The sequence below is a fragment of the Mytilus edulis genome, chromosome 5, assembly GCF_963676685.1.
Source record: "Mytilus edulis chromosome 5, xbMytEdul2.2, whole genome shotgun sequence".
Lineage (NCBI taxonomy): Eukaryota > Metazoa > Mollusca > Bivalvia > Mytilida > Mytilidae > Mytilus > Mytilus edulis.
Window position 1 is genome coordinate 42,378,158 of NC_092348.1, and position 27,552 is coordinate 42,405,709.

A 27,552-nucleotide genomic window follows, 5' to 3' on the forward strand; every position below is an offset into this window, starting at 1 on the left:
TTTTACAAAATATTGAATAAAACAATAACAATGTGTTTTTCATTTCCCTCCAGGAATGACTAATGCATATAAATTAAGTACAATTAAAACATTTCAAGTCTTTCAGCATCTATTACAGATTGGATATTGCACCAGGAATTATTACACAATCACTTTTTCATTTTTAGTATTCATTTCATTTTGGATATTCCACCAGGATTTGTGTAAGTATAATGAAACCACCACTTATCATTCTAAATATTTTTTGGTCCTGGTTATTGCACCATGGGGTTTGTTACACAACTCCACTTTCATTTCATGTCCTTTATTATCTGTTTCAAACTGTCTATTGCACCTTGGTTTTCCAGACGACTATCTTCTAGCTGTTTCTTTTTATCCAAAAACTCCTACAAAACCAGAATAAAAATTTGTTATGATATAATAAGTGTGCCCTAACCATATGTTTTTTCTTCATAGATAGCAATAAGGTTACAAAATAACCAATTCATCCCAAATATTGACAGTCAAAGTGCTTGTAAGCACTGAACGGTAAAGATTGCTTCAATTTATCAGTGGAAAGTACAATTAATTATTGCATTGGTTGTAGTTGATTTAACAGCAATTCTAGACAAAGAAAGATAACTCCAAACTTTTCAAGATGATGTTAACAATGACATCTTTCTATTTTTAGAACAGATACAACTGTAACAATATTTTGTGCCTTGAATATCTTGTATATATTAAATCCATAAATTTCTTGAAATGTTCATGGATAGGATGTATAGAATGTTTTGATCAATGCACTATATTTTGTGTATCAAAAAAGGTAGTGATAAGCCTTGGAACATTAAGATATCACGTCAGTCCCATAAGGTTTTGATTGCATTCATGCAATCTTCACCTAAAAACTAAAACTTTATTTTCAACTAACAATATCACAGGGCTACTTGAAGAGGAGAATACCGTCCATTTGTTCAAAAGACAGCTATTGGTAAGTATGTTATAATTTCTAATTTTTTTGTTAACATCATTTAAAAGACAATATTAACTCTGAAACTTGTGATGCTTACTGCCTCCTTGGTGTTTAACTTTCCGATTGACAGAGCTCAGACCCTTATTGAACATCAAGGTAATTAAACACTCATTTAGTAGACGTCTCAGTTTCAAGGGTTGAATATGCAAATTAGTAAGATATATTTTTTGTTGCAACTCGAAAAAAAAAAGTAGTTTAAACTTAATAATATATATTCTCTACTGACAAGTTCTTAAAATAAAAAAGAAAGATAACTCTGGTCAACTTACCGACATCTTCTTACTGAGCTCCTCAGCTCGTTTATTGAAATCCTGATTAGTAGTTTGTAGATTCCGACAACGGTCTTGTAGCATAGACTTTTCTAATTTAAATTCTGAAATGAAAAATAAATACTTATTAATACTGAAAAAAAAATTTGACACGAATTCAAAAATTGAAATCAATCAGTTTCCTATTTTATAAAGTCTCTACAACTGTAATATTGATAATAAAACAGATTTATTAACAGAAAAATATACATTAAGTTTCTCGTTTGAATTGTTTTACTTTGTCTTATCGGGGCCTTTTATAGCTGACTGTATGCGGTATGGGCTTTGCTCATTGTTGAAGGCTTTACGGTGACCTATAGTTGTTAATGTCTCTTTCATTTTGGTCTTTTGTGGATAGTTTTCTCATTGGCAATCATACCACATCTTCTTTTTTATAAGTTGATGTTGTTTGCTGTGTTCATTTTTTTACTTAACATAGCATTTGTTTACTAGTTTGAATTGTTGAACACATTTTGTTCTGCAGAAGACTTTCATAGCTCACTGTAGTGTAATGCTCGGATTTAAAATTTAAGCCTGAAATTGGGGTAATATTGGAGCCTTATTAAGCCTGAAATTGGGGTAATATTGGAGCCTTATTAAGCCTGAAATTGGGGCAATATTGGAGCCTTATTAAGCCTGAAATTGGGGTAATATTGGAGCCTTATTAAGCCTGAAATTGAGGTAATATTGGAGCCTTATTAAGCCTGAAATTGGGGTAATATTGGAGCCTTATTAAGCCTGAAATTGGGGTAATATTGGCGCCTTATTAAGCCTTGTTTGTTTGATTATTATACTTTTGACTCTTATAGACCTCATATTAAAGTTTTACTCAATACTTTACAATAAATCACCTACCTTCCTGATACTTTTGATAAGATTCCATTAAAATATCAATGCCTGGCCATTTAGGAATATCACCAATAGGTGAATCACAAGAGATTGTTGGTTTAAAAGACTGACTTGTCTCCCCTTGATTACCATCCAAACCTACAAAAAGAAAATGTTTGCTGTGTTAAAAGATGTTCAAAAATAATTAAAAGTATACATTCTATAGTATATAATCAGCTCCACCTTTAATAATCAGATAAGATGTTTTTATTATATATAAATTTTCCTTCAAGACAGCATTTTAAGAAATGAGGATTCTTACATGACATAAAGGAGAAGGTTCACGAAGGTTTAAAATTAGCCCTGATTTTTTTATGTTTTTTAAATCGGGCCACAAAATTACAAATTTCACATAGAAATACTTGTGATAATGCTAGTAAGACAAAAATATTTTTTCTGGCACTTTCCTTTATCATTTATGGAGCTATGACCCCTTAAACTAACATAATTTGTATTAAAAGGTTAATTTTGGTACTTTTTTCCTATAATTTTAATTGTTTTTGGCATAACTAACTTTGGCTGCCATCTACGATCCAAAATGTTTTTATATTGATGAAATCTATATATAATGTGTTTCTAAAGCTTTAAAGTCATAAGAAACCTCAAATTAAAAAAATAATGCATATGTTTTTTTATAACTCAATGGATAGTTTTTATTATAAAACTTATGTACATATACTTTTTTCTGAAGAAAATTCTTTAATTTATTCATATTTAGAAGAAATTTACTTTATTTTAATGGCTTCCTTCCAGGAAGCTATTTCCCCGACATATTTTCCGTATGCAAAGTGACCTCAGTGTGACCCATCTCGTAAAAATCCGGTGATCACATGGATGTCCTTAAAATAAACTATTATCTGAATTTACATGTTAAACACGTGCTCTTTTATTTGATTTTTTGTTGATTGTTGACAAACAGGTGACAATCGTTAAACTTCGGCTTCAAAACACGAACTTTAATTACCTGCCATATTTTCACAACAGTGACCAATTGAAAAAAATTGACCATTATACGAAATTTATGCGAAAAAAATGAAAAATTCTTGAACAGAAGACTAATTTTATGATTTTTGTATGCATTGGTTCAAGAATTTGAAGAACATTATTTTTCACCGGTCACTCATTTTTTACGACTTTAAGGTCTGAAAAATGCACAAAATCATCATATTTTGACAAAATGTCTAAAATGGGCATACTTTGGAGAACATTTTGTACTCTAATGAAAAGAATTGATATATTTACCATAAAGACTTTTGAAATAGACCAATTTAAGAACCAAATTGAGACCTTTTTGGTGTTTTATGATAAAGTTGATATTTTAGGCCATTTTGTGCAATAAGTGAACCTTGTCCTTTGACATCTTTAAAAAAGAATTTCTTGTTTTGATGTTTTGAAAGAATTCTTATTATCACTTTACGTATGAATAGACAGTATTACTAATATCTAGAAAGTAAATTAGATATTGTTTTGCAGTGAGTGCACTGAAAAATATGAATGATTGATTGTTGTTGTTAAACTACAGGTGGGAACTGTTCATGCAAAGTGTTAATTCAGTTAGTTATCTTTTACAGATTGAAAAGGGGGGGGGGGATTTCTGATATTTAATTTAGCAGTTTTGTCAAAGAATGCTTATAACCCTAAAGAAAATGTGAACTTGAATCTATGGTTTATCTATAGCACAGAATAATAATGGATTCCAAGTATTCACTACATTAAAAAAGAAAAATACACTTCTTGGGGAAACTTCAAGCCCCTCATTTATTAAGCAAATTTAAATTATTATGAATCAGAAGTTAATTTAAGAAAGATATATGTGAAATTTTTTTTTTATGTTTTGTCCATTAATACAAACCTAATCTTCCATTAATCTGTTTCTGTTGAGTACTTTGTAAGACAGAGTTATGAAATTCCTGGGCAAATTCTCGACTAAGTGTCTTATCACTATTCTTGTTAGAAAACAGTTTCACTTTTTCACTTTTTGTCGTTCTTGATACCTTCTTCCCTGAATGTTCATCTTGTCTCTTATCACCTTTTCGTTTAACAGGAGAGCCTAAAATAAAGAAGAAACTAATCAACCACATATTGAAATTTATTCTGTTGTTGCAATATTATATAAAACATTTAGTGAAATATGGAGTTTTGTATAAAAGATTAATTATACATCCACTTGCAAAAATGTATCTTGAGGAATACTGAGTGTTACTGGGGCTTTTGTGAAAAGTGGTCTAAACATATCATCTACAGCAATTGTTAGCTTGTCAAAAGTGAGGTTGTGAGATTAAACACAGCTCAGGTGCATTAAACTCCTATTTCGATTGACAAGTATTGCCAGTTCTGTGGTTCTCCTTTGGAACTCCTGCTCCCTCCTCAATAAAAACTGGCCACCACAATATACACAACAGCCCGAGTGGATTTTGCTTTTTCCACCTGCCCACCCCTGCCCACTCTAGCTATAATCTCTTTTTTTTTGTAAAAATATTGATTACAAATGCTTATCTGCTTTTTTCAAGTGATTGTACTTGCAAGTCTTTAGATTAAACAAAAGAAATTGCATGCCCACTCCTATGGGTGGGCAGAGTGGACAAAGTAGAAATTTTGTCCACCCGGTGCCCACTCCCATGGTGGGCTGGTGGACAAAGCAAAATCCACCCGAGCTGTAGTGTAGCCTATAGGTTGACAGTATGGTCAAACATTAATAATCAATCATAAATGTAAGTAACCATACATTTATTACAAAAATCCTTCATGAAAAAAAATTGCATTTTAAAATTACTTATTTCGGTTAGTTTCTTGACTGATCAACCATGTCATACAGTTCTTATTTAACAGAGCTTTAACATTACAACTTCTTTCAACACTTTTATATCATTGAAAATTTTCAGAAACAACAAGATGTGTTGTGAGCAATGGCTCACTAAATTATACCCCTGCATTTGTCAAGGTCTGACTTTTAGACAAAAATTTCATATAATTATTTATCATGTTTATATGAAATGTTCAAAAATATAAATTAGTTTGAACATGTTGGAGAAGTTGAACTTTGATAGAACTAAATCACTGGTTTTATTTTCTAAATATTATGTCAAACCTGTATATTTTTCTTTCAAAATAGATCGTTTCAGAATTACAAACTGTAAATTATTGAAACTGGTAACAAACCTTTCTTTTTCTCACTTTCCACTGTTCCAAGACTAAATGATCCCAAGAAAGAACATTTGTTAGGATAATCTGGTTCTCGACGTAATACTTCCGGGTCAACTTTAGGTGAGGGTGATATATGTCTATCGTCTCCATCAACCATCAATACAGGACTAACACTAGGTTCTCTGTGTCGACGTCTTCTACGTCGAATCTTTTTGTACTCCAGATCTATAAATATGGACATAAAATAAGTATATTCTTGTCCTAAAAGTCACCCTATAAAATTAGTGTTACTCAATAATTAACTTCTGCTCTTTTCAATGAGATTATATATTGAACAAAATACTTAACAACCACTAGGCCTAATTTTGCATTTTGTTTGCAGATTCACCTGTTCAAAATTTTACATACATTTTTTAATTGTATCTTTTTTAAACAGGTACATGTTACAGGGGTAGGGATAAATTTTTCATTTTTTCCCCAAATGGTATAAATATCAACCATATAATATGCCTGCATACGATTTTGCAGACAAAGAAAATTAATGATCATCATTTTTATTCACATATGTGTTACAGAACATAAAAAAAATGTACATGTAATCAATCCCAAATGTACTCTCATGGTCATGTTATTTTCTTTACAAAATTCAAATTAATTCAATGACATTTTAAGGTACTTTACAGGTACTTTTATTGTGTACTACATGTAAATGTGGAAATTATTGTATTCTTCATATCATTTTTTGTTTCATATAAAATATGTTCTGTGTGACCTACCTCTTTTGACCTTTTGAGATGTTAATCCAATCTGTTGTAAAAATTTCACTTTCTCTCTAGAAACATCTAAAGGTAATGGTGGTCCCTTCGTCACCATCATCAAACTCTGTTTATGAGATTCATCCAAATAGTCAACAATTTCATCCATTTCGCTATCGTCACTTAATTCCCCACGCATCCTTCGTTTTTGTAATTTTTGCCAACCAATGTCAAGGCTACTGATGACTAGACCACGATTTTTATCTGTAGCTAAATGCAAGTGTTCGGTATGATGCTCTTTATAATGCATTTTACTTGCATCTATCACATGATTAAGGTTAAAATTTCCAGATTTTGTTGCCATGCCAACTGAATGTTTCAAAGCACTAGTATTTTCCTTATTAGGTAATCTCCCTTGCCCTGTCTCCTTTGTTCGTTCCACATTTGGCATATTACCTCCATCTCGGAAATTATGAGCAGGTAAATGGCCATTTGTTAAGTTCGATGTATCAAAGGGTCTGAATATGCTGTCACTTGATTTATGAACTTTACTTTCACTTTCCCTTTGAGTTCTATTTTTATCACTATGATGTCCTGAGTTCAACAGTGAATATTTTTTGTCTCTATGATCATGATGACCACTGGCATGTTTGTCGTGATGATGAGAATGAAGTTTAGAAATATCATGATGGCTGTGCTTGTGTTGTTCCATATCTCTCCGAGAGGCTTTAAAGCGATCACTGTCAGAATTATATTGGAATTCCCTACTGCTCTTGTCATTCAGGTTATACTCCCTAGGTGTCCCATGAGTGATTGAGCCAAATTTATGTCCTATCAAAACAAAACAACTGGTTAAACTTTCAAATCTTGACTAACTATTATATACATTGGAATATACAGTAACACCATTTAGACTAATTTTCTTGCAACTAGTAATTTAAATTCTGATGTTTTATATGGCTGCATAAAAACTTGTTATGTACTGAAATAAGTGAATTTATATAAAAAAGAAGATGTGGTATGATTGCCAATGAGACAACTATCCACAAAATACCAAAATGACACAAACATTAACAACTTTTGGTCACCGTACGGCCTTCTGCCTTGGTTTAACATACTCAAATTAAAAAAAAAAATGATTAAAATTAAAATTAAATTTACAATTTGCAAGAAAAATTGATGAACACTGTATGGTTCTCTTGTAAGGTTATGTTAACAGCTGATATGAAACAGTATGTCCTTATTTTATGGCAAGTTGACTAATCATTTTCTAATTTTAGTTTATATTATATACTTCCAATGCACACAATATTTGTTTCAAACACAAATCAACTGAAATGTTAAAAGCTGCAAGGAAGTTCTATTTACAACATATGATAGTCCTACAGAATAGAGACAATATTAATACCTTCTACAGATCTAGGAATGGCGTCATTGTTTCCTGGTCCTCGTTCATTATGATTTCTGTCTTTTGTCTCTGATTTCTTATTATCAGAACTGTATTGTTGTGTCCTTAAGTCTATTCCTGATGACCCTCTCTCAATATGATGAGGAACACGAAGTTCAGTACTAGGATGTGAACGATAATCATGACTCATTGATTCTCGTAATTTGTCATATTCCTTTTCTCTTTCCCTTGCTCTTTCTTTCTCTCTTAAAAGAATGGCTTCCTTTTCTTTCTCTCTCTGTTCTTTTTCCAGATCTCTCATTCTTTCTTCCTCTAATCTTTGCCTATAGTGAAATTAATTTAATTAGAAAATCATACAAATTCTTTCGATTAACAAACAGCCTTACACAAAATCTGTATTCTGCAATGATCTTTATTATTGTCGACCCTTTGACTAACGTCGATAAAGCGAGACATAGTGATCCTAAATTTCGTAGTCCTCGATGGCATTGTCCACAAATATTCATTCTGTGGTTAAAACTTTTTTGAAATTTTATAACTATCCTATATTTCTACCAAATTGAATAGAAGCCTGTTTATGATCATAAGATAGTATCCAGTATGAGTATCCAGTATGGGTAGGCATCATATTTGTGATTATTATTTCCATTCTAAATAGGACAATTAAGGTAATTTCTATGTCCGATAAGTATAAGTGTAAAAGCATTTGTGTAGGTTCTTCCATGAACCTCCCTTTTTTGGCACTGTGATTTTTCAGAGGGAGGAGTTTGAACAACCAGCATGAACGGTTGTCGTATCTAAGTCAAATACTGTGAAAGTACTTTTATTGATGGGGTACCAATTTTCGTGGTTTTCGTGGATGACTTTATCCACGAATTTAAGTGTCCAACGAATTAAAACAACCATCGCCCAAATCAAGACATTGAAAGATCCCCATCGGTTGGTTTGACTATGATCTAGAGAATATATTGAATAACGCCAAATCTGAGAATACTTTAATAGCAGTCACAGAACTACAACCTCATGCATGCTTATACCCATTTATTTTTTAATAATCCAAACCGTACAACTTTTGATCTTTTAATTCTCATAAAAAATATTTTTGATAGAAAGATGAAAATCAGATTTCCGCTAGTATGATAAAGTGTTCATTTTATATCCTCATAGTTCTCGTACATATGGGAAATAATAATTTCATACTGGGTCTGATTTTGATAAGAATTATTTGACAATTCAAGTTACGTTTATAGCTTTTGTTTATGTTACTGTTTTCTTTAGGTGACATGTTTATGGCCTAGTAAGCATCTTTGATGGTCTTCAATTTGTTGATCACTTTATCATGGGTTACTAAGTGTTATCACTACGATTTACACGGGTCAATGTTTACTTTGCAATTTCCTTCAATCCAGACTACTAAGTATTTGTTACCTTCGTTTCTAAAGGCATTAATTTTTCATTTTTTCATTTTTTTTTTTAGAAAACTAAAATCCACGAATTTAAAAACCCACGAACATGTAAATATTGCTCAAACCACGAAAATTGATACCCACGAATTGGAAGTACTTTCACAGTATGTCAATTTCAGAATGCAACACATTACAGTCATAATAAATGAATTAGTAACATCATGTGCACCATTTAAGAGTTTGAAAGTGTTTTAAAGTTTTAAGGAAATATATTAAATGCATGATAATTTGATCAAATTCATTATTCTGAAGAAGTCAATATACACAAGTGCAAACAAATTTTATTGGATTTAGGTCATGGGTTTGTTCTTAAAATGAAATAAGCACTTCATATTAGAATTTGGGGTTATTTATTTTTTTAATTTTAATAACTTTCTTAAACTATCCTATATTTCTACCAAATTGAATAGAAGCCTGTTTATGATCATAAGATAGTATCCAGTATGAGTATCCAGTATGGGTAGGCATCATATTTGTGATTATTATTTCCATTCTAAATAGGACAATTAAGGTAATTTCTATGTCCAATAAGTATAAGTGTAAAAGCATTTGTGTAGGTTCTTCCATGAACCTCCCTTTTTTGGCACTGTGATTTTTCAGAGGGAGGAGTTTGAACAACTAGCATGAACGGTTGTCGTATCTAGGTCAAATACTGTGAAAGTACTTTTATTCATGGGGTACCAATTTTCGTGGTTTTCGTGGATGACTTTATCCACGAATTTAAGTGTCCAACGAATTAAAACAACCATCATCCAAATAAAGACATTGAAAGATCCCCATCGGTTGGTTTGACTATGATCTAGAGAATATATTGAATAACGCCAAATCTGAGAATACTTTAATAGCAGTCACAGAACTACAACCTCATGCATGCTTATACCCATTTATTTTTTAATAATCCAAACTGTACAACTTTTGATCTTTTAATTCTCATAAAAAATATTTTTGATAGATGAAAGTCAGATTTCCGGTATTGATACGCTAGTATGATAAAGTGTTCATTTTATATCCTCATAGTTCTCGTACATATGGGAAATAATAATTTCATACTGGGTTTGATTTTGATAAGAATTATTTGACAATTCAAGTTACGTTTATAGCTTTTGTTTATGTTACTGTTTTCTTTAGGTGACATGTTTATGGCCTAGTAAGCATCTTTGATGGTCTTCAATTTGTTGATCACTTTATCATGGGTTAATTCAGTGTTATCACTACGATTTACATGGGTCAATGTTTACTTTGCAATTTCCTTCAATCCAGACTACTAAGTATTTGTTCCCTTCGTTTCTAAAGGCATTAATTTTTCATTTTTTTTTTTTTTAAGAAAACTAAAATCCACGAATTTAAAAACCCACGAACATGTAAATATTGCTCAAACCACGAAAATTGATACCCACGAATTAAAGTACTTTCACAGTATGTCAATTTCAGAATGCAACACATTACAGTCATAATAAATGAATTAGTAACATCATGTGCACCATTTAAGTGTTTGAAAGTGTTTTAAAGTTTTAAAGAAATATATTAAATGCATGAAAATTTGATCAAATTCATTATTCTGAAGAAGTCAATATACGCAAGTGCAAACAAATTTTATTGGATTTAGGTCATGGGTTTGTTCACAAAATGAAATAAGCACTTCATATTAGAATTTGTGGTTATTTATTTTTAAAATTTTAATAACTTTCTTAAACTATCCTGGATTTCTACCAACTTAGACAAAAGCTTGTTTATGATCAGAGATTGGTATCCAGAAGTAATTTGAAAAAAAATTCCCTTTACTTATAAATGGACTTTTTTCTATATGTTATTATGTATGGACTTCCAATTAATATAACATACACTCTGCAGTTAAAGTTCTTAAAACATTTATTAAATTTATAAAGAAGGCGAGACACTGGGTTCTGTGGAACCCTTATGATTTTTTTGAAACATTAATCCTAAACTAGCTAAACCGTTGAAAAAATTTCTGCAATTGAATGTAAAAACATGTTTGAAAGATATCTACAAAATAAAGATTAATCTTTATATATATAAATGATGTTTTATTGTTTTTAGGTTTCCTGTTTGCTGTTTCTATAATTTCATATATTTTCATGTAGATTCAACTGAGTATTTGTTATTCTATTTTGAACATAACTAACCTTTCCAGCAGTGACGGAGACAGATCTGGTAACCGTGACGATTGAGACACATATGGCAGTTGTTGATGGAGAAGTTCTGGTGGATAACGTCCTGTTAGGAATGGACTGAGGCCACCTGGTGGTGGTAACATCCCAGGATGAGCAAAGGGGAGATAATGGGGCTGCATCATTCTGTATCTTTCTATTAATAAGGGGTCATCAAATCTACAAATATAATATGAGTGGTTAAATATATAATCAATTGCTAAAGTAGTATTTTCAACTTTTTCGAAAATTTAGAGGGATAAACTGCTTCTATAACTGAATTTGAAATATCCTGAAGTAAAGTCCAAAAATTACATGCCTATTCAACTAAATATTTTGAAAGAAATTTATATTTGCTTTGTCAATTTACTGGTTCAATGTACCAAATATATATCTAAACAATGAGCAGACATACTAGCACTGATTTTTATCAAAATATTACATGATTAATGTTTTTTTATTATACAAAATGAGTTAAAGATTATCATTCATTTGAAACATAATCACCAAAGATCAATTTTCTTTCGTACAAAACATTAATTACTTCTAACCTAAAGGCAGGATGTGGGAATGCATGTGGGGGCAGGAATGCTGGGTAAGGATAGGCAGCTGCATCAAGGCCAAACGGTGGCAATGAGTGTCGTAGATCATCTCCTGGACGGTATGGCTGGAATCCTCTCATTATACTTTCCTCTCGTGTTACAGCAGGTGATGTAGAGCTCTGAGCTGACAATGGGGTCCTACAATATAATGAACATATGATATCAGTTTAAGATCCCATTAGAATGACCTTCATCAGATATGTTGGAGACCAAACATATTTTCTATTCTAAATTGATCTTCAACTTCGGTTAAGTTTCTTTGAAGATATATGTTTTAAAACTTGAAACCTGAAAGGGATTCAGGTTGAGCATATTTCACAGTACAAAAATGTAATTTCAATTATTTTTATTTTTTTTATTTTCTATGTTAATTTCTTTACAGTTGTGAAGAAAGTGAATGTTTCAGCACAATTTTACTTTGATTTATCTCTCTTTGCCAGATCAACAGACAGTTTACTTTTTTCTTGTATGGTGATTTACAGCTCTTCCTTTGGATCATCTTCCACAATACTTCCACTAAAACTTTTGACAGTCAGCCTTCTAACACTATGTTGAAATAACAAAATAGCCATGAGAGGAAAGGTAATTTGATTCAAGTGGACTACTTTTTTTTTAAAGAATATGTTATTAAATCACTTGAAACAAGGTGAATACATTGTCATATTTTCACATGTATTAATATACCTCCTGGATGGAGCCATGTCTTTAGCAGACAATCTATCATCATCCCTGCTTGAGTGAGATGACTGTGGCCTGTATCTATCTTCTTCTCGACCAGACTGGGTAGAATGTGGACGGTCAGCTTTCATGTTACTTAAACCATCATATGTGGACAGAGAACTATGTACTGAATGTGTTCTGTCCAAACTCTAAACATATAAATTTCATATATAAAATTACTAAAAGTTCAACCATTTATAAGTGTTATTTTTAAAATAATTTTTTACTTAATGACCTTGTTAAATTTCTTACTTTCATTTCCTACACTTTGAATTCAAATATTTGTATTCACATCCAAAGTTACTGTTATATTTATTATATATAAATCAATAGCACATGTTTTCTACTACAGATATTTTTTATAAATGTGGAACTTCCAGGTTAAGTATTACATCACAAGTAACATACATGTAGTTTCTGATTTTAATTTTGAATGCAATAATTACTGAATTCCTATTATTTAATCTTGTATACTTGTCAGTCTGTTGATTAACAAATAACATCAATAAATGCATGCAATCATTTCAGTTTATTGCAACTTGGGTTATCTCCCATTATACTTAAATTATAAAAATGTTGCAAATTCATGACTCTTCTGTGTAGTAAATCCCTGCTTATGCTGTACTTTACAGATTATTGCACGTTTAAAATTCCATTTGATGTTGTTTTAAATGTAAACTATGGTTTCAAATTTTAGTAAATTTTCGACAATTCAATTTGAAAAATAAGTGTAGTAATCACAAAATTTACAGCACTACTTCATATCACATTTGTCTTTATTACATCTCATCCAGAGTGACAAGAAAGCATGTATAAGACATTGCACTTGCCTTGATTACATTGCGATCAGACTTGCTGGAGACCAATTACTATGTTATAGCCTACCTGTCGTGATTCTGTCGAGACCAAACTTGCATGAGACTGTGTAGGTGCTATGGTAACTACTTTAAAGTCTACCTGTCGTGATTCCGTTGAGACCAAACTTGCATGAGATTGTGTAGGCGCTATGGTTACTACATTATAGCCTACCTGTTGTGATTCTGTTTTGAGACCAAACTTGCATGAGACTGTAGGTGCTATGGTAACTACTTTAAAGCCTACCTGTCGTGATTCCGTTGAGACCAAACTTGCATGAGATTGTGTAGGTGATATGGTTACTACGTTGTAGCCTACCTGTTGTAATTCTGTTGAGACCAAACTTGCATGAGATTGTGTAGGCACATGCTTACTACTTTATAGCCTACCTGTTGTAATTCTGTTGAGACCAAACTTGCATGAGACTGTAGGTGCTATGGTAACTACTTTAAAGCATACCTGTCATGATTCCGTTGAGACCAAACTTGCATGAGATTGTGTAGGTGTTATGGTTACTACGTTGTAGCCTACCTGTAGTGATTCTGTTGAGACCAAACTTGCATGAGACTGTAGGTGCTATGGTAACTACTTTAAAGCCTACCTGTCATGATTCTGTTGAGACCAAACTTGCATGAGACTGTGTCTGTGCTATGATTACTACTTTATAGCCTACCTGTCGTGATTCTGTTGAGACCTAACTTGCATAAAATTGTGTAGGTTTCTATGGTTACTATTTTATAGCCTACCTGTCGTGATTCTGTTGAGACCAAAATTGCATGAGACTGTGTAGGTGCTATGGTTACTACTTTATAGCCTACCTGTTGTGATTCTGTTGAGACCAAACTTGCATGAGACTGTGTTGGTGCTATGGTTACTACTTCAGAGCTTACTTGTCATGATTCTGTCAAGACCAAGCTTGCATGAGACTGTGTAGGTGCTATGGTAACTACTTTAAAGCCTACCTGTCTTGATTCTGTTGAGACCAGGCTTGCATGAGATTGTGTAGGTGCTATGGTAACCACTGGTGGAGAACTGACAGATGAATGTGATGTGTACACTAGAGGAGGTGGGCCTCTTTTTGGTGTGGTTGCTCTTGGACTCGTGCTGGAGCTTCCTGGTTGGGATCCATGTTTTGTCGGAGTATCTTCTACAAAAACAGACTAGAATGTCAAAAGGTGAATGATATTGTTATTATTATATTCAACTGGTCCAAATTTGTTTTGGATGCTAGGTTTCAAACTCGTAGTTTAGTGGTCTAAATATTGATGTTTGTAATAAAGCAGCTTGAAGATTTCTCTTGTCAAAATATTATTCTTCAAGATCTTCAGATTCAGTATCCAGATAGGAATATAATTAATTTCTTGTTACCAACTAACTGAATCATTCTAATCATCAAAACATATGGAATAGTTTTAAATTAACAACTACTAGGTGAATGGCTGACATCTATTAAAGTTTGCTCAATCAACTTCATGTACTCAAGTTTACTCAATCAATGCATTAAACGTCAGATATGTACTCAAGTTTGCTCTTTGAACTTGTCATAGGTCAGTCATGTACTCAAGTTTGCTCTATCAATGTGTCAAAGGTCAGTTATGTACTCAAGTTTGCTCTATGAACTTGTCAAAGGTCAGTCATGTACTCAAGTTTGCTCTATAAACTTGTCAAAGGTCAGACATGTGCTTAAGTTTGCTCTATCAATTCAAGTCTTTTTTTAACTTTAACAACTTTTTTAAGGTCATCTATATATTTATTTTTCTTATTTCAATTTGAGTCAAGTTAGAACTGAGGTTTGGAATCCTCAATGAACTTGTCAAATAGTCAAAGGTCAGTTGCATACTCTGGTTTCTCCCAACGACCTGTAAAGGTCAGTTATATACTGTGTTCGTTTATTTCAAATTAACATTTAATATTTCCACTACAATTTCCATGTAACTTCATCCTGAACCTATCTTCTAGATGAGTTGGTGATTTTGTAATGATTTATATACAGGCAATTTACCTCCACGTGTTGTAATATGTTCAAAGATAATGGTGATTTATTTTGGCAACACATTTTGTCAGTAAAATACGTGAAGAAATCTGATAAAATTGTGTTAAAATAATTGCACTTGAAATGTTTTGATCACTGATGCAAAAGAAATAATAAAATGAAAAGGTGAACAAGTCATACTGTTTATACCTGGGTCTTTAGCTTGATGAGCAAGTTTTCTGAGTGCAGCAGCAAAACTAGATGTTCTGGTGGCATTCAGAGCCGCATTAGAATTGTTGGACGTCAGACCATTACTTGGTGACGACTGATTTAATGGTGGCACTGTAGCTGTGTTCCGTGATAACTTAGAACCACTGAGCATGTTCAAAGGAGGTGGCTTCACATTTTGACCTGTTCCTGAAAATACACAAATAATACAATTAAATAATAATGTCATATTATATCTTAGTGTGAATCTCTTTTGCAGAGAAACTGTCAATCAAACTCAATTGATCAATCAACCATCAACTTCTATGAACAACTTTTAGTGACATTACATGGTCTTCCTTTGTTTCATATGGAATATGAAAGAGATGTTGAAGTAAATGATAAAGGAAATGGTTATTCAACAACACAAACAATGTGCAAGTGCTGCTCAAACAATATCATGGTCTCTAGCAAAGAGCCTAGACAAGTTAATGTATGGTCACTATCATAATACAAAACTAAATTATTCATTTTTGTCATCAATTTATTCTTGCTAATTCTAACAGTAGAAAAATAATGCAAATGAAAAATATTTTATGTCAAACTTGTTTTTTTTTCTTATATATATAAATTTATGATAAACAAAGTTGAAAATAAACAAAATCCCTGAAAGAGGGCTAAAAAAAGGCATCTGCGAAAATAAATGAAAGTTAAGTATATTGACCTTTCTTTAAAACTGTTTCAATTGTTAAAGTCTCTAAAACTTATTAATGTAAATTAATGCACTTAATAATTTATACTGTGTCTGTGTACTACAAACACTCAGTAATCTGCACAATTTTTAGCTTCAGGAAGGTCTACCATTTTTGCATACTTAGCATTTTTCGACTTTTTTTTTTTGTTTTTATTATTAGACTACTACTGATTTTTATCTTATATATTTGTTCTATTTGAAGTATTCTAATATTTCTTTTTGCATTACCAAATGACAAAAAAGACGCAGTTGGTATTTCATAAAATATTAATATCACATATCAAGTGCATCAAAAAAAAATAAAAAAATGTGTAAAAATTGGAAGAAAAAAAACTTTGCAAAAATCAATGTAACTTAAATTAGATTTTCCATCATTCAAAATCAAAATTAACAAATATCAGGAGTTATCTCTATCTCATTCTTTTTTCTATTGACAAGTTCAAGCATTAAAATTTCAAATGGTAAAAAAAGAAAATTATTTGTCACGGCTTTAAGAGATTGACGCAGTTAACAAGGTAATGATTACAGTCGTCTGATTAATAATTCAACACGCCATTATTTCATCATCATAAATCAAGCCTGAAAATTATTTCAACAAAAGGTGATATCCTTATTCATACAATAAAACCTCAAACCAGGTAATCGATCGACTTTCACTGCTAAAATGTTACAACACAAATTTACGATTAAACAAGACAATTTTCAGATTAACTAAGTGCAAAACATTACTAATTTATGCTGCAAATTGTTTAGGGTTTTTATATGATATTGATTTGGAGACATGCTGTAAGCCTAGGTTTGTCGTGAATCAAGAACTGACACAAGACATGGTATTACCTGTCAACCATTAGCTTAGATCAAAATTAATTAAAGGAACACAGAAGAATGAAGCCTTTATTGATTGATAATCTGAAACTGGTTTGTGTAATCACTAACCATGTTCTAATGGAATCAATTAACTAAACACCATGAAACATTTCTAATATAGTTTTAAATGCTACATAGGAAAATTTCAACTTTCCCATAAATTCGATTTCACAATAAGTTGCGTCTATCCTTAATCTGACAATTCCTTGAATTGAAAATCATTACAGATTGCATGCATAAAACCCATGGGTCCAGTTTTTTCTTGTTTTACTGAATTTACATCAATGAAGTAGGCAGTTCAATACATATTTTTTTCCTTAATATCCCTGGAGTTTATCAGAATTATTTCCGCTACTGCTAAATATTTTTATAGGAAAAAATGTAATAGGACACAAAACAAACAGTGGTTTCAACAGAACTCAGGGTATAAAAAGACAGTATTAAAAGAGAAAGATATGAGTGAGGAAAAACAAGAAGACCCATTTAGCAAACAGGCTGGGGCTCTAAAGCAGCGGTCTTTTCAATTGAAAATTTTACAGGAGCAAAGATGTGAGATCCTGCATAAAGGAAAAGATTGCAATTCTAGGCTACCAAAGTAGACCTATAGTATAAGCACCATTCTACACACTTCTACAAGTCTCCTTTAATAAAAGTCTGCCACTCATTTCACAAAAATCTTCATGACTTGTCATTTCATTATATATATATAGCTTACTATTGCAATTTTAAAAAGAAATTCATGAAAAGAGCTCCTGTCTACTCTAAACATTACCTCATCTGTTAAATTCATTAACCTCACGTTAATTGAATTCATCTAACGTTTATAATCACCAATTTATCTCAAATTTAGATGTACTTCTATAAACACTGTACTGATGAATGTAACAGATGAGGATATTTTCTGTAATGAGGGGTTGGTCAATAGAGGATAAAGTCAGAGTTACAAGGATTTAAGAGATTGAGACAATAACAAATCTGCTTTTGTCTTTAGAAAATTATCTGAAAGTCAATATAATTTTAAGAAAACACCTCAGACTCCTTCAAAAAGAGTAATTTCCCTAGTCGAGGAACTTTTTAAAATTAATTTGAGAAGAAAAAGAACTGATCAAAATAATCAGACTGGAGCTGGATGTTGGGCGACATAAGGTATGATAGGGCTCTAGAATTTTTGAGATTGGCAAAAAGGGGTTTTAGAGAATAGTGCGAGTAAAGGGGACAAAAGCTGAAAGGAAGTTGGTATTATTGACTCCTGTCCACAATCTCATGGTATAAACAATTATTTGATTCATGTCTATAAAATTATTTCTTTGTTCGAAATACTTCTACCTATAATCAATCATGTTCCAAAACAATATCAAATTCATTAAATAAAGCCTGGCATCATAACTATGAGATAGCAAAATCAAAACACAAGTAAAAATACCAAAATGTCAGACACCTGATAATTTTTTAGAATACACAAACATAATACTCACTGTATGAAAACATCCTTTCACCCAAATAATAATCCTCTCTTTATGATTGAACAGTAGCTAAATGAGTTTCAATTAAATCTCCCCATATCAATGTTGTGTAGAAGTTTAATGCTCCCAAATGAATTTCACATGCCAAGGGAGATCACATTACAGGCACAAGACTGGCACGCTGTTACTTCAGGTTCATAGAAAACTTATCACTTTTACACAGGCTAAGCCTGCTGTTTTCTGTGGTTTTTCATCAGTTACATAACCTTTATCTAATCTGTGTTTAAATCTAATTAGATGCTGATCTGAATTAGATTAGTTTTAAGTCTAGTGATTAGCTAAGATGCTTACAGGTGATTTGATTCGTTCAAAATGGGGAAATTACATAAAAATCTTCATATTTTATACAAAAATGTTTCAACTTAGAGGACTGAAGATTCTTGAGATTTGATATTAATGTGAATTTAAATTCTTTGTTCCCTTCGTTTTCAGCAGAGTAAAGATTACATTTTATAAGTGTAAATAACTTAAAGCTGACATTTTTAAATTTCAAAAGATCTAAACCTGCTCAGTTGCAGATTGAAAAAAGTTCCTGTCATAGCTACATGGATAAAATTGTAAAAAACATAGGATTTCCTTACATTTGATCATGCATGATACAGCTAAAATGTACAACTGATGCCTAATTTTCATCAAGACATTTAGAAACAAGAATGTGTCCCAAGTACACGAATGCCCCATCCACACACTATCATTTTCTATATTCAGTGGACTGTGAAATTGGGATAAAATCTCCAATTTGGCATTAGAATTAGAAAGATCATATCATAGGGAACATGTTTACTAAGTTTCAAGTTGATTGGACTTCAACTTCATCAAAACTACCTTGACCAAAAACTTTAACCGTAAGAGGCACAGACAAACTGACACACAGACCAAAAAATATAATGCCCATATATGGAGCATAAAAACTTTCTCCCTTAGACCTGTAACTGCTACAAATTGGTACACCAATGAAAGCCAGATATGAAAGTTCAACAGATTATTAAAGTAGTAAAATGTTATATCAAGATTACACACATGAAATGGCCATTACATTGAAGTTTCATAATGACAGAAAATGTTGGAAAAAATAGTATCTGAATTTCCTATTCATTTGTAAAGAACTTAAAATTCAGAATACTATAAATTTTGGAACAAATTATTTTATTTGAGTTCTCTTTGAAATGAAGATACAGATCTAAAAATAAAACCATCTTCAATCTTAAAAAGCTGATCTTTGCAGTCTTATTGACGTAGGTTCTACATCTCCTTTTATTAATAGAAAACATTTGTACATGCTGCATGCACATCAATAATAAATGCACCAGGAACAAGATGAAGGTTTTCTTTCCATTCCTTCCCCCATTAATCAATTCTTTCTCCAACACAAAGTAACCTGTAACTTTAATTGTCTTAACTAGATGAATAATTTATGTGGCAAAGCTAATTACTCCAATACACAAATAGTAAATGACTACATACACAAAGAATTAATAACAATAACCCAGGAGAGTATTTAATGTTTATATTTATCTATCATTTACACCAGTGATTAGATAAATTACACTTCCACATGTTTTTTCTCCTGATGCTGCGAGACAGGGTAGACAACTACTGTATTCTAAGGTACTAATCGTAGGTTAACTGAGGTGCTCCTTTTATACTATATCAAAACTGGGCGATTAAAATGTTTGGTGTTTTGGTTGAAACCTGATCTGTTGTGAAAACATACTATAATTAGTCTAAATTATAGAATAGGGTATATAGCACCTATGCCATCATCATGATGGTTCATAAGTAGATCCAGAGGATCAGGGGCGGATCCAGCCATTTCAAAAGGGGGGGGGGGTGTTCTTACCCAGGACAAAGGGGGGTTCCAACTACATGTCCCCATTCAAATGCCTTGATCGTCCAAAAAAAAGGGGGGGGGGGGTTCCAACCCCCGGAACCCCCCCTCTGGATCCGCGCCTGAGGATTGTTCCTGAAGTTGGATAAAAACAACCTAGGAAGACAGGATAACTAACACTCACAACATTAAATTTAAAACTTTGTGTTTAAACAAATGCCGAAGTACTTGGTCATGTGGTTAAGAAAAACAGATGATTTTTTGTGATATCATAGATCATATCCCAATATAGACAAATATCGCTCTTAAATCATCTTTACAGTAGACTTTCAGTATAAAACAGCATAAACTTTCATAAATGAGTTAACATTAAAACCACTGGTTATATCTATATAAATGTCTATTAAGTTTAACTGCATGCTGGATAAAAGTTTAAGCCACCCATTCCTACCGTATCTCAAAAACTACTAAATGCATAGAATAAATTTTTATAACCTCTACAACTAAATGTCTTTGGGTTTTTTTGAGTTGTTGCTTTGGTTGCTGTTTCAATGACATAAACCCCACATCTCTTTTTATTCCTACATAAAACACCTACTCATGCTCTAACAAACTATGTTTTCATTTGTACCGAATTACAAATCCTTTGTGTATAAACAATTGACAGAGTATCAAATATTTGATTCCTGGACAAGATAGATTAATCACAACCACTGTGGCTGGAAGAGATAACTTAGAAATAAATTAGACCTTAATCAGCTTCCTTTTTATTGGAAGAAAATTGATTTTATATTGTAAGGTTTCAAGTAATCTCAAACAAGCATGTAATAACTAGATAAAGCAGTCCTTTTTGTGAACTGTTGATTAAATTTGATAGGAAACAGAAGCGGTTATAATTAAATTGGCAACAGTGGTGTTTCTTATCTGCTTGGTAATTAGATGGATCATTTTAGACTTAATTCACTGATAATGATTAATCACTTTTTCATATCATATGCATTTCGCTTGTCATATTTCATAAAATTTTATTAAACAATATAATGTGCAAAAAAATTATCCCCAATCAAAACTGTTTTATCTAGTAAATTTAATTTTCATCGTACCAAAAATTTACTCCTACTTTTTTAATGCTGTCAGTTGAGTTGTAAAATTGGCTTAATGATAAATCTATTTATGATTTTTATTTTTTATCTGTAATAAAAATCATTCACATTTAATACTATTTACTGGGGATGTTGCCAGAGATGTGTATGTAAAATCATAGGGATCAACGATAATACAAAACTAAAAGAGGGAAGACTAAAGAATCTATCAGTCCACTTCAAATTCTATAAAATATTTTACAAGATGAACTGTGAGGTAGTGCTAGCTCATGATACCCCAACTTTAAGGTTATATCCATTGTCTGTAAAGATAAGTAAATTAAAAACTTCTTTTATTGAATTTGAAATGATGTAAATGTTTCACATATACATTTACAGCAACTTGAGTTAAGTCACCTATCATACTAGAAAATGTTTTAATTTGGTGTTTTTTTTTGCATCAAAACAGAAACCATTTGACAAAATTTACAGGCTAAAACCAAAATTGAGCGTTTGCAATCATTATTTGGTACCTGGCTAGAAATTGATGTCATAGATAAGCTCTCGAACTTGTAATTTGTGCATCTAATGTTAATTCCTTTATAACCGAAACACTTAACATAGTTGAAATTAACATTTACATAATTTCAATTAAGCAGTTGTATATCTTTCTACAAACAATGCACTATATATAACTAATGGGTAGCCCTTTGATGTTAGTATAAACTGTTTATAACTATGATTTATTGGTGTATAAGAAATCAAAATTACGAATCATTTTCAGGCAGCTGGTACATAACTATATCTAGTGAGATATGTCCCTCTAAAGAGAATTCCTATCTGTTTCCAATTGTCACTATCAATTCTTATCATCTTCATTATACAAGAAGACTGTTTTAGTTTGATGGAGAAAACAGTAGTGCAATCTTTGCCATCTTAACAATAGCGCAGCAGTTTATTACATAATGATGCAACTGGGTCAGGGGTAAATTTTCACTAATTATATTTGACATAACCCTTGTGGTAATGACTGGTGATATCGGAAGTTAGCGTAAGTAAACCCTGTTAAAGCTGTGAATCATTCAACAAAAAACAGTAGATTTTTTTGCCAATAATACAATTATATGCCATCTGTTTAAACGAACCACCATGAAATCAACGTCAAACATGGTTAAAATTACCATTAAGTATAATTAACTGATATGTTTAGCTAGATTTTCACAAAGATGTTGGGGTTTTTCCCCACTTTCAGTGATGATGTCCGTCAACTATGCTTTGTCAATAAAATGGCTGAGGTCTAACTATGAGGAATGGAGTGATAGGATCTCTTTATATCCAAATAATTATCCAATTTACTCCAATTTTGCCTGGTCTGAAATGTGTTATATGTCCAATGATGCAGGAACAAGCTTTTAACATGATTTATGTCAAAGTAAATGTGTTTATGATTGAGATCATAATGTTCCTTTCCTTTGATATGGACAATTGTTGACAAAAATATAATGTAACAATATTGATGAAGAGAACAGACCACAAAGAGTTAATAATCAGCCACAAAATTCAATAAATATTATTGAAAATGTACTTAGAGGATTCGGTACAGAGAAAATAAGGTGTAAATTAAAGGATATTAGACAAGTGAAACATTACAGCTGCATTCATTTTCTGCATAAAAGGATCTGCTTAAGATTTATAGAGTTGCTTGAAAGATATTTTAAGACACATCAACAAATATTAGTCCTTAACTGGTTGTTGATTCAGTTTATTTGCTAATATGATTTATGTTGTAAATATTATAGCTATATTTATTTAAAAGTGCCTCAGGGGAGCTAACTATGTACCCCTCTATAGATCATCTAAACAACTGGCTAAAGTGCACATAATAATACTCTTCAGAGACATGCTTGCTTCAGAAAATTTTATTTTGAATGCACCATAATTGATCTCTTGGAAACTGCACTAAAGCTTAGTATTAAATTACTAATATGCACAAAATTAGTCTCTGCACAAACTATGAACTAGGATATTTTGAAGACTTGTGTGTACTACAGATAACAACATACCTTAATGTGTAAACAGCACAGTTTGTCCTTGGGTCCTTGTTGTAAACTTAACACTCTTAATAACCAAATATTATGCTAAAACCTTTTAACTAAATACAAATTTATCCTAACAATTCGACATTTAACCACCAATCAAATCAAATGACTTCAAATTTTGCCCTAACGGGATCAAATTAACCAGCTTACCCACTTGGTAAACAAAGACGGCTTCATCAATATCGGTAAAACCACAATCCTATATTGAAGGTGTATGGTCACTGTTTATTCCATCATCTCTCTATTGACTAAAGTATAAATCAATGTCGGTAATGATAGTGTTCAACCTTATAACAATGTACTAATATTTACAAAGGGGCCTATAGAATTTGTTAAGTATCAGTGTTTGGCCTCGGGTTATAAAGATTTGATCGACGGGATATGAATACGTAGACAAACAAAGATACCCGAGGTGAATCTCTCGCTGCTTTTATTGACGAAAGTATTCAAAACCTGATTTACGTAAAATAATATACTTAAGAAACAGTTTAAAAATCCATAATCGTTTACAAGATGTTGAGAAGTTGTTGTATGGTGAATACACATACCAAACAAAACAGAAACATGTTCATTTCAATAATTCAATACACAAAGACATCTTAAGAAGATTTGAAAGCTTTTCATGGAGAATTTTTTCTTGTACTCAATAATACTAGTGATTATAGTCAGTGAAGTATCATTAACTAATAACTATTTTATATAAAGAGATATGTATTTTATATTTTACATTTCTGCACTTGAAAATAAGGGATTAAGACTTTTAAAGAATTACCCTTTTGTGTTTATAAATGAAAAAAAAATTAGGAAAAAATGGCCTTAAATTAAACATTAAAAAAATTTAGATATTAATGGATGAAAATAAATGACAAAAAGAAAAAAATAGGACCTAAAATACAGAATACAGAAATGAAAACACCAAATTCCAGACTCTTAAATACAAAAAGAACAATACTTTTATTGCTGCTCTTCATCTAAGCATTATGTCTCTAAGGTCAAACCTTAAATCAAACTCCTAAACATCATCTTTAAAACAGCTCTTGTTAATATCTATCAATAATAGTTGTATAGGTTTTCAAAACAAAAACATATGGCCAAGTAATCAATAAAAGGAAGTTTGTGGAATTATCAAAATTATTGTGTCTAGTCAGATATGCATTAAATAAATGTATTTCAATTATAAATAGCTGACTCCACCTCTCTAACATACTGTGTATTAATAGTGTCAAAACAGTACTGGAGATGCCTGTATTATATACCTATTATCAATATTCTGAATTTAAGATCTGTATCCCATGGGGTACAAAAATATCACCATGGTGTGAGTAGGTTGAAATAAGGCAACCAACCTACCTTCCACACTTCATTTTTAAAAACTCTGCCCTAAGAGCAGCATTACAAACAGGCGCGGATCCAGCCATTTTAAAAAGGGGGGTTCCCAACCCAGAGTAAAGGGGGGGTTCCAACTATATGCTCCCATTCAAATGCATTGATCGGCCAAAAAAAAAGGGGGGGTTCCAACCCCCGGAACCCCCCCCCTCTGGATCCGCCACTGACAAATTAGTGATATATTACTCAAATTGATGAATAAAGTAGACCAGAGGTGCAAGAATTATTAAGGGTGATGTATAAATGGTGTACAGTGACCTTTAGTCTTTAAACCAGCTTTCCATCGACAGATCTGAAATCAATAACCTTAAATAAAGATGAATTATCATTCTATCTGCACTATGAATTTCAACTAACTGTCTCAAAAAGCTTCTTAAAAAAACATTGTAATTTAAAGGTTTATTATTTCATTATTATTCAAAACCATGTTTGTGGATAATTCATTTAAATAAATCAGACCTCAGAGCGATTAATCAACGATCCAAGACAATCACACCACACTATCTAACAGCCCTCAATAACATGAAATTACAAGATGTTTTAAAGCTTAAAATGTTGACAAAAGATAATATATATAACTATAATACTATACCAACAATAAAGTGATAAACAATATCTTACGATAATAAATCAAGCCTCTGATCAATAGGAGTCTCAGTGACCTTGTCTGCTTGGTGTCATTTATAAATTTACAATCCATTCTATACAAATCTTAGATAGGTGGGATAACTGATCCATACATTTAATTATTTATCCTATTACAAGGAGATGACAACATCTACCCCTTGGTAAACAAAACATTGCAATCAATTGAAAAGGGCTCATAATAAGGAGGAAAACTTGTTCTATCGGAACAATTCTGATAATTCTGTAAGTGAATATTTGACACAGTGATATTAGAGATTGACACTCTATTTGGACCAATCAAAACTGTATCTTGACTAAGATGTCTTTAAGATTTTTTGGGTTGTTGGGTTGCTGTTGGATTGTTGAATACATTAAGTACTTCTCTTTTACTAATATTTTGTACAATGAATCATTTAAAGCTATATTTTCCATCCTTCCACTAAAATAATTACCAGCCCTTTCAGTCAATTTCACAGTTTTTAGATTCCAAAAGTCAGTCCCTTCCCCCTTTTTCTTTTCATAAGAAAATATATAAGTTTGAATTATTCTTTTTCCGTTATTTTTCTACTGGCCAAAATATAAAATTGTTTTTATTTCTATTTGAATCCTTTCATCATTTAAGGCATTTGGTGTTGATGATCTTGGTTTAATTTCTCAACAGATTAAACAGAACCCCAGAGTAATGGAGAGCTTGATATATTATTAAGACACTCATCTTGTCAAAGCTGTATGTTGACCTATAGATGTTTTTCCCATGCTTTCAGATTGTTATTTAATTCATGTATACCAAACATATCTATTTATTACCATTTTCTTAAGCTTGTTGAAGGTACTTTAATATATTGATTGTTTTTTTCCATTTTCTGAAACTTAAATAATGAATATACTTTATTATCCCGTGGCTTCTCCATTCTGCATAATAAATGACTGCCCTTTTAAACCTCGCTGCGCAACAAATCCAAACATCGGATCAAATGTCATTTAATATATAATGAAACGACATCAAATTTAAATTCATGAAATCTATAAAAATAATTTGATCTACTGAAATTTAAACAGATTTCATATCTATTTACCAGCTCTTTGTGCTGAGAAACTTCGATCAATATGTAAAGTCGCACTGCATAAACACTTAAACATCATAACTTAATTCATTTAAAGTACACGTTTTTGGGATGAATAATATGAAAATTTTAATGGAGTATCAGGTTTATTGGATATTAAATATTATTTGATACCACCAGGGGCTTGACTTCAATTTATTAAAAGATGAAACTTCTATTTGTACAGGAAAATGATTTAACTTTTAAAGAAAAAAAATATTTCTGATATTGTCAAATTTTAAATATAGGTACAACCTAGCCACAACAAAGGCCTTCTCTTTTTTTTCTTTTTGAATGTTATTGTATACATGTTTGTATAATCTCATGGAAGGTGACTCAAAAAAGTTCAGCAGATCACATATATTTAAAGAGAGGAGAACAAATTCCATCGGAAACAGGTAGAAACATATGTTACATTTCCAGTTTATTCTAACAAAGCTGGAAACAGGAGTTGTACAATAATAGAGAACCTTCAATAGTTAACAAAGGTACCAAGATTATAATTTAATATGCCAGATGCGTGTTTCGTCTAAATAAGACTCATCAGTGCTCCTTGTTTTATTTTCCCAATTTTTGGTCTAATGTGCACCCACCTCACACAGTCTACTTATTTCAGAGATGTGTTGAGTGCATAAAAGTTGAAAGCAAACTGTTTTATTAAGACTCCAAAAAGCATTCTAGTCTTAGTTCCAAACAAACTATTCAATATCCATTAATATAGCAAGTGCCATCTTTAATTTGGTATATTGCTTATTAATGATGCATCATTCTGATATAA

General features: G+C 31.6%; 1 protein-coding gene across 1 annotated transcript in view; it reads right to left on the bottom strand.

Moving 5' to 3' along the window:
- LOC139523711 (genetic suppressor element 1-like) overlaps positions 1–27,552 on the bottom strand; it is a 61,707-nt gene continuing 34,155 nt past the window's right edge. The window contains exons 3-14 of the mRNA XM_071317932.1: positions 15,509–15,715; positions 14,289–14,473; positions 12,436–12,620; positions 11,701–11,889; positions 11,126–11,329; positions 7,516–7,838; positions 6,129–6,938; positions 5,368–5,577; positions 4,061–4,258; positions 2,176–2,307; positions 1,282–1,385; positions 1–386 (exon numbers count right to left, since the gene is read on the bottom strand). Coding sequence (XP_071174033.1) covers positions 291–386; positions 1,282–1,385; positions 2,176–2,307; positions 4,061–4,258; positions 5,368–5,577; positions 6,129–6,938; positions 7,516–7,838; positions 11,126–11,329; positions 11,701–11,889; positions 12,436–12,620; positions 14,289–14,473; positions 15,509–15,715 — 2,843 coding nt within the window. The 3' untranslated portion in view covers positions 1–290. The remainder of the gene's footprint in view (positions 387–1,281; positions 1,386–2,175; positions 2,308–4,060; positions 4,259–5,367; positions 5,578–6,128; positions 6,939–7,515; positions 7,839–11,125; positions 11,330–11,700; positions 11,890–12,435; positions 12,621–14,288; positions 14,474–15,508; positions 15,716–27,552) is intronic.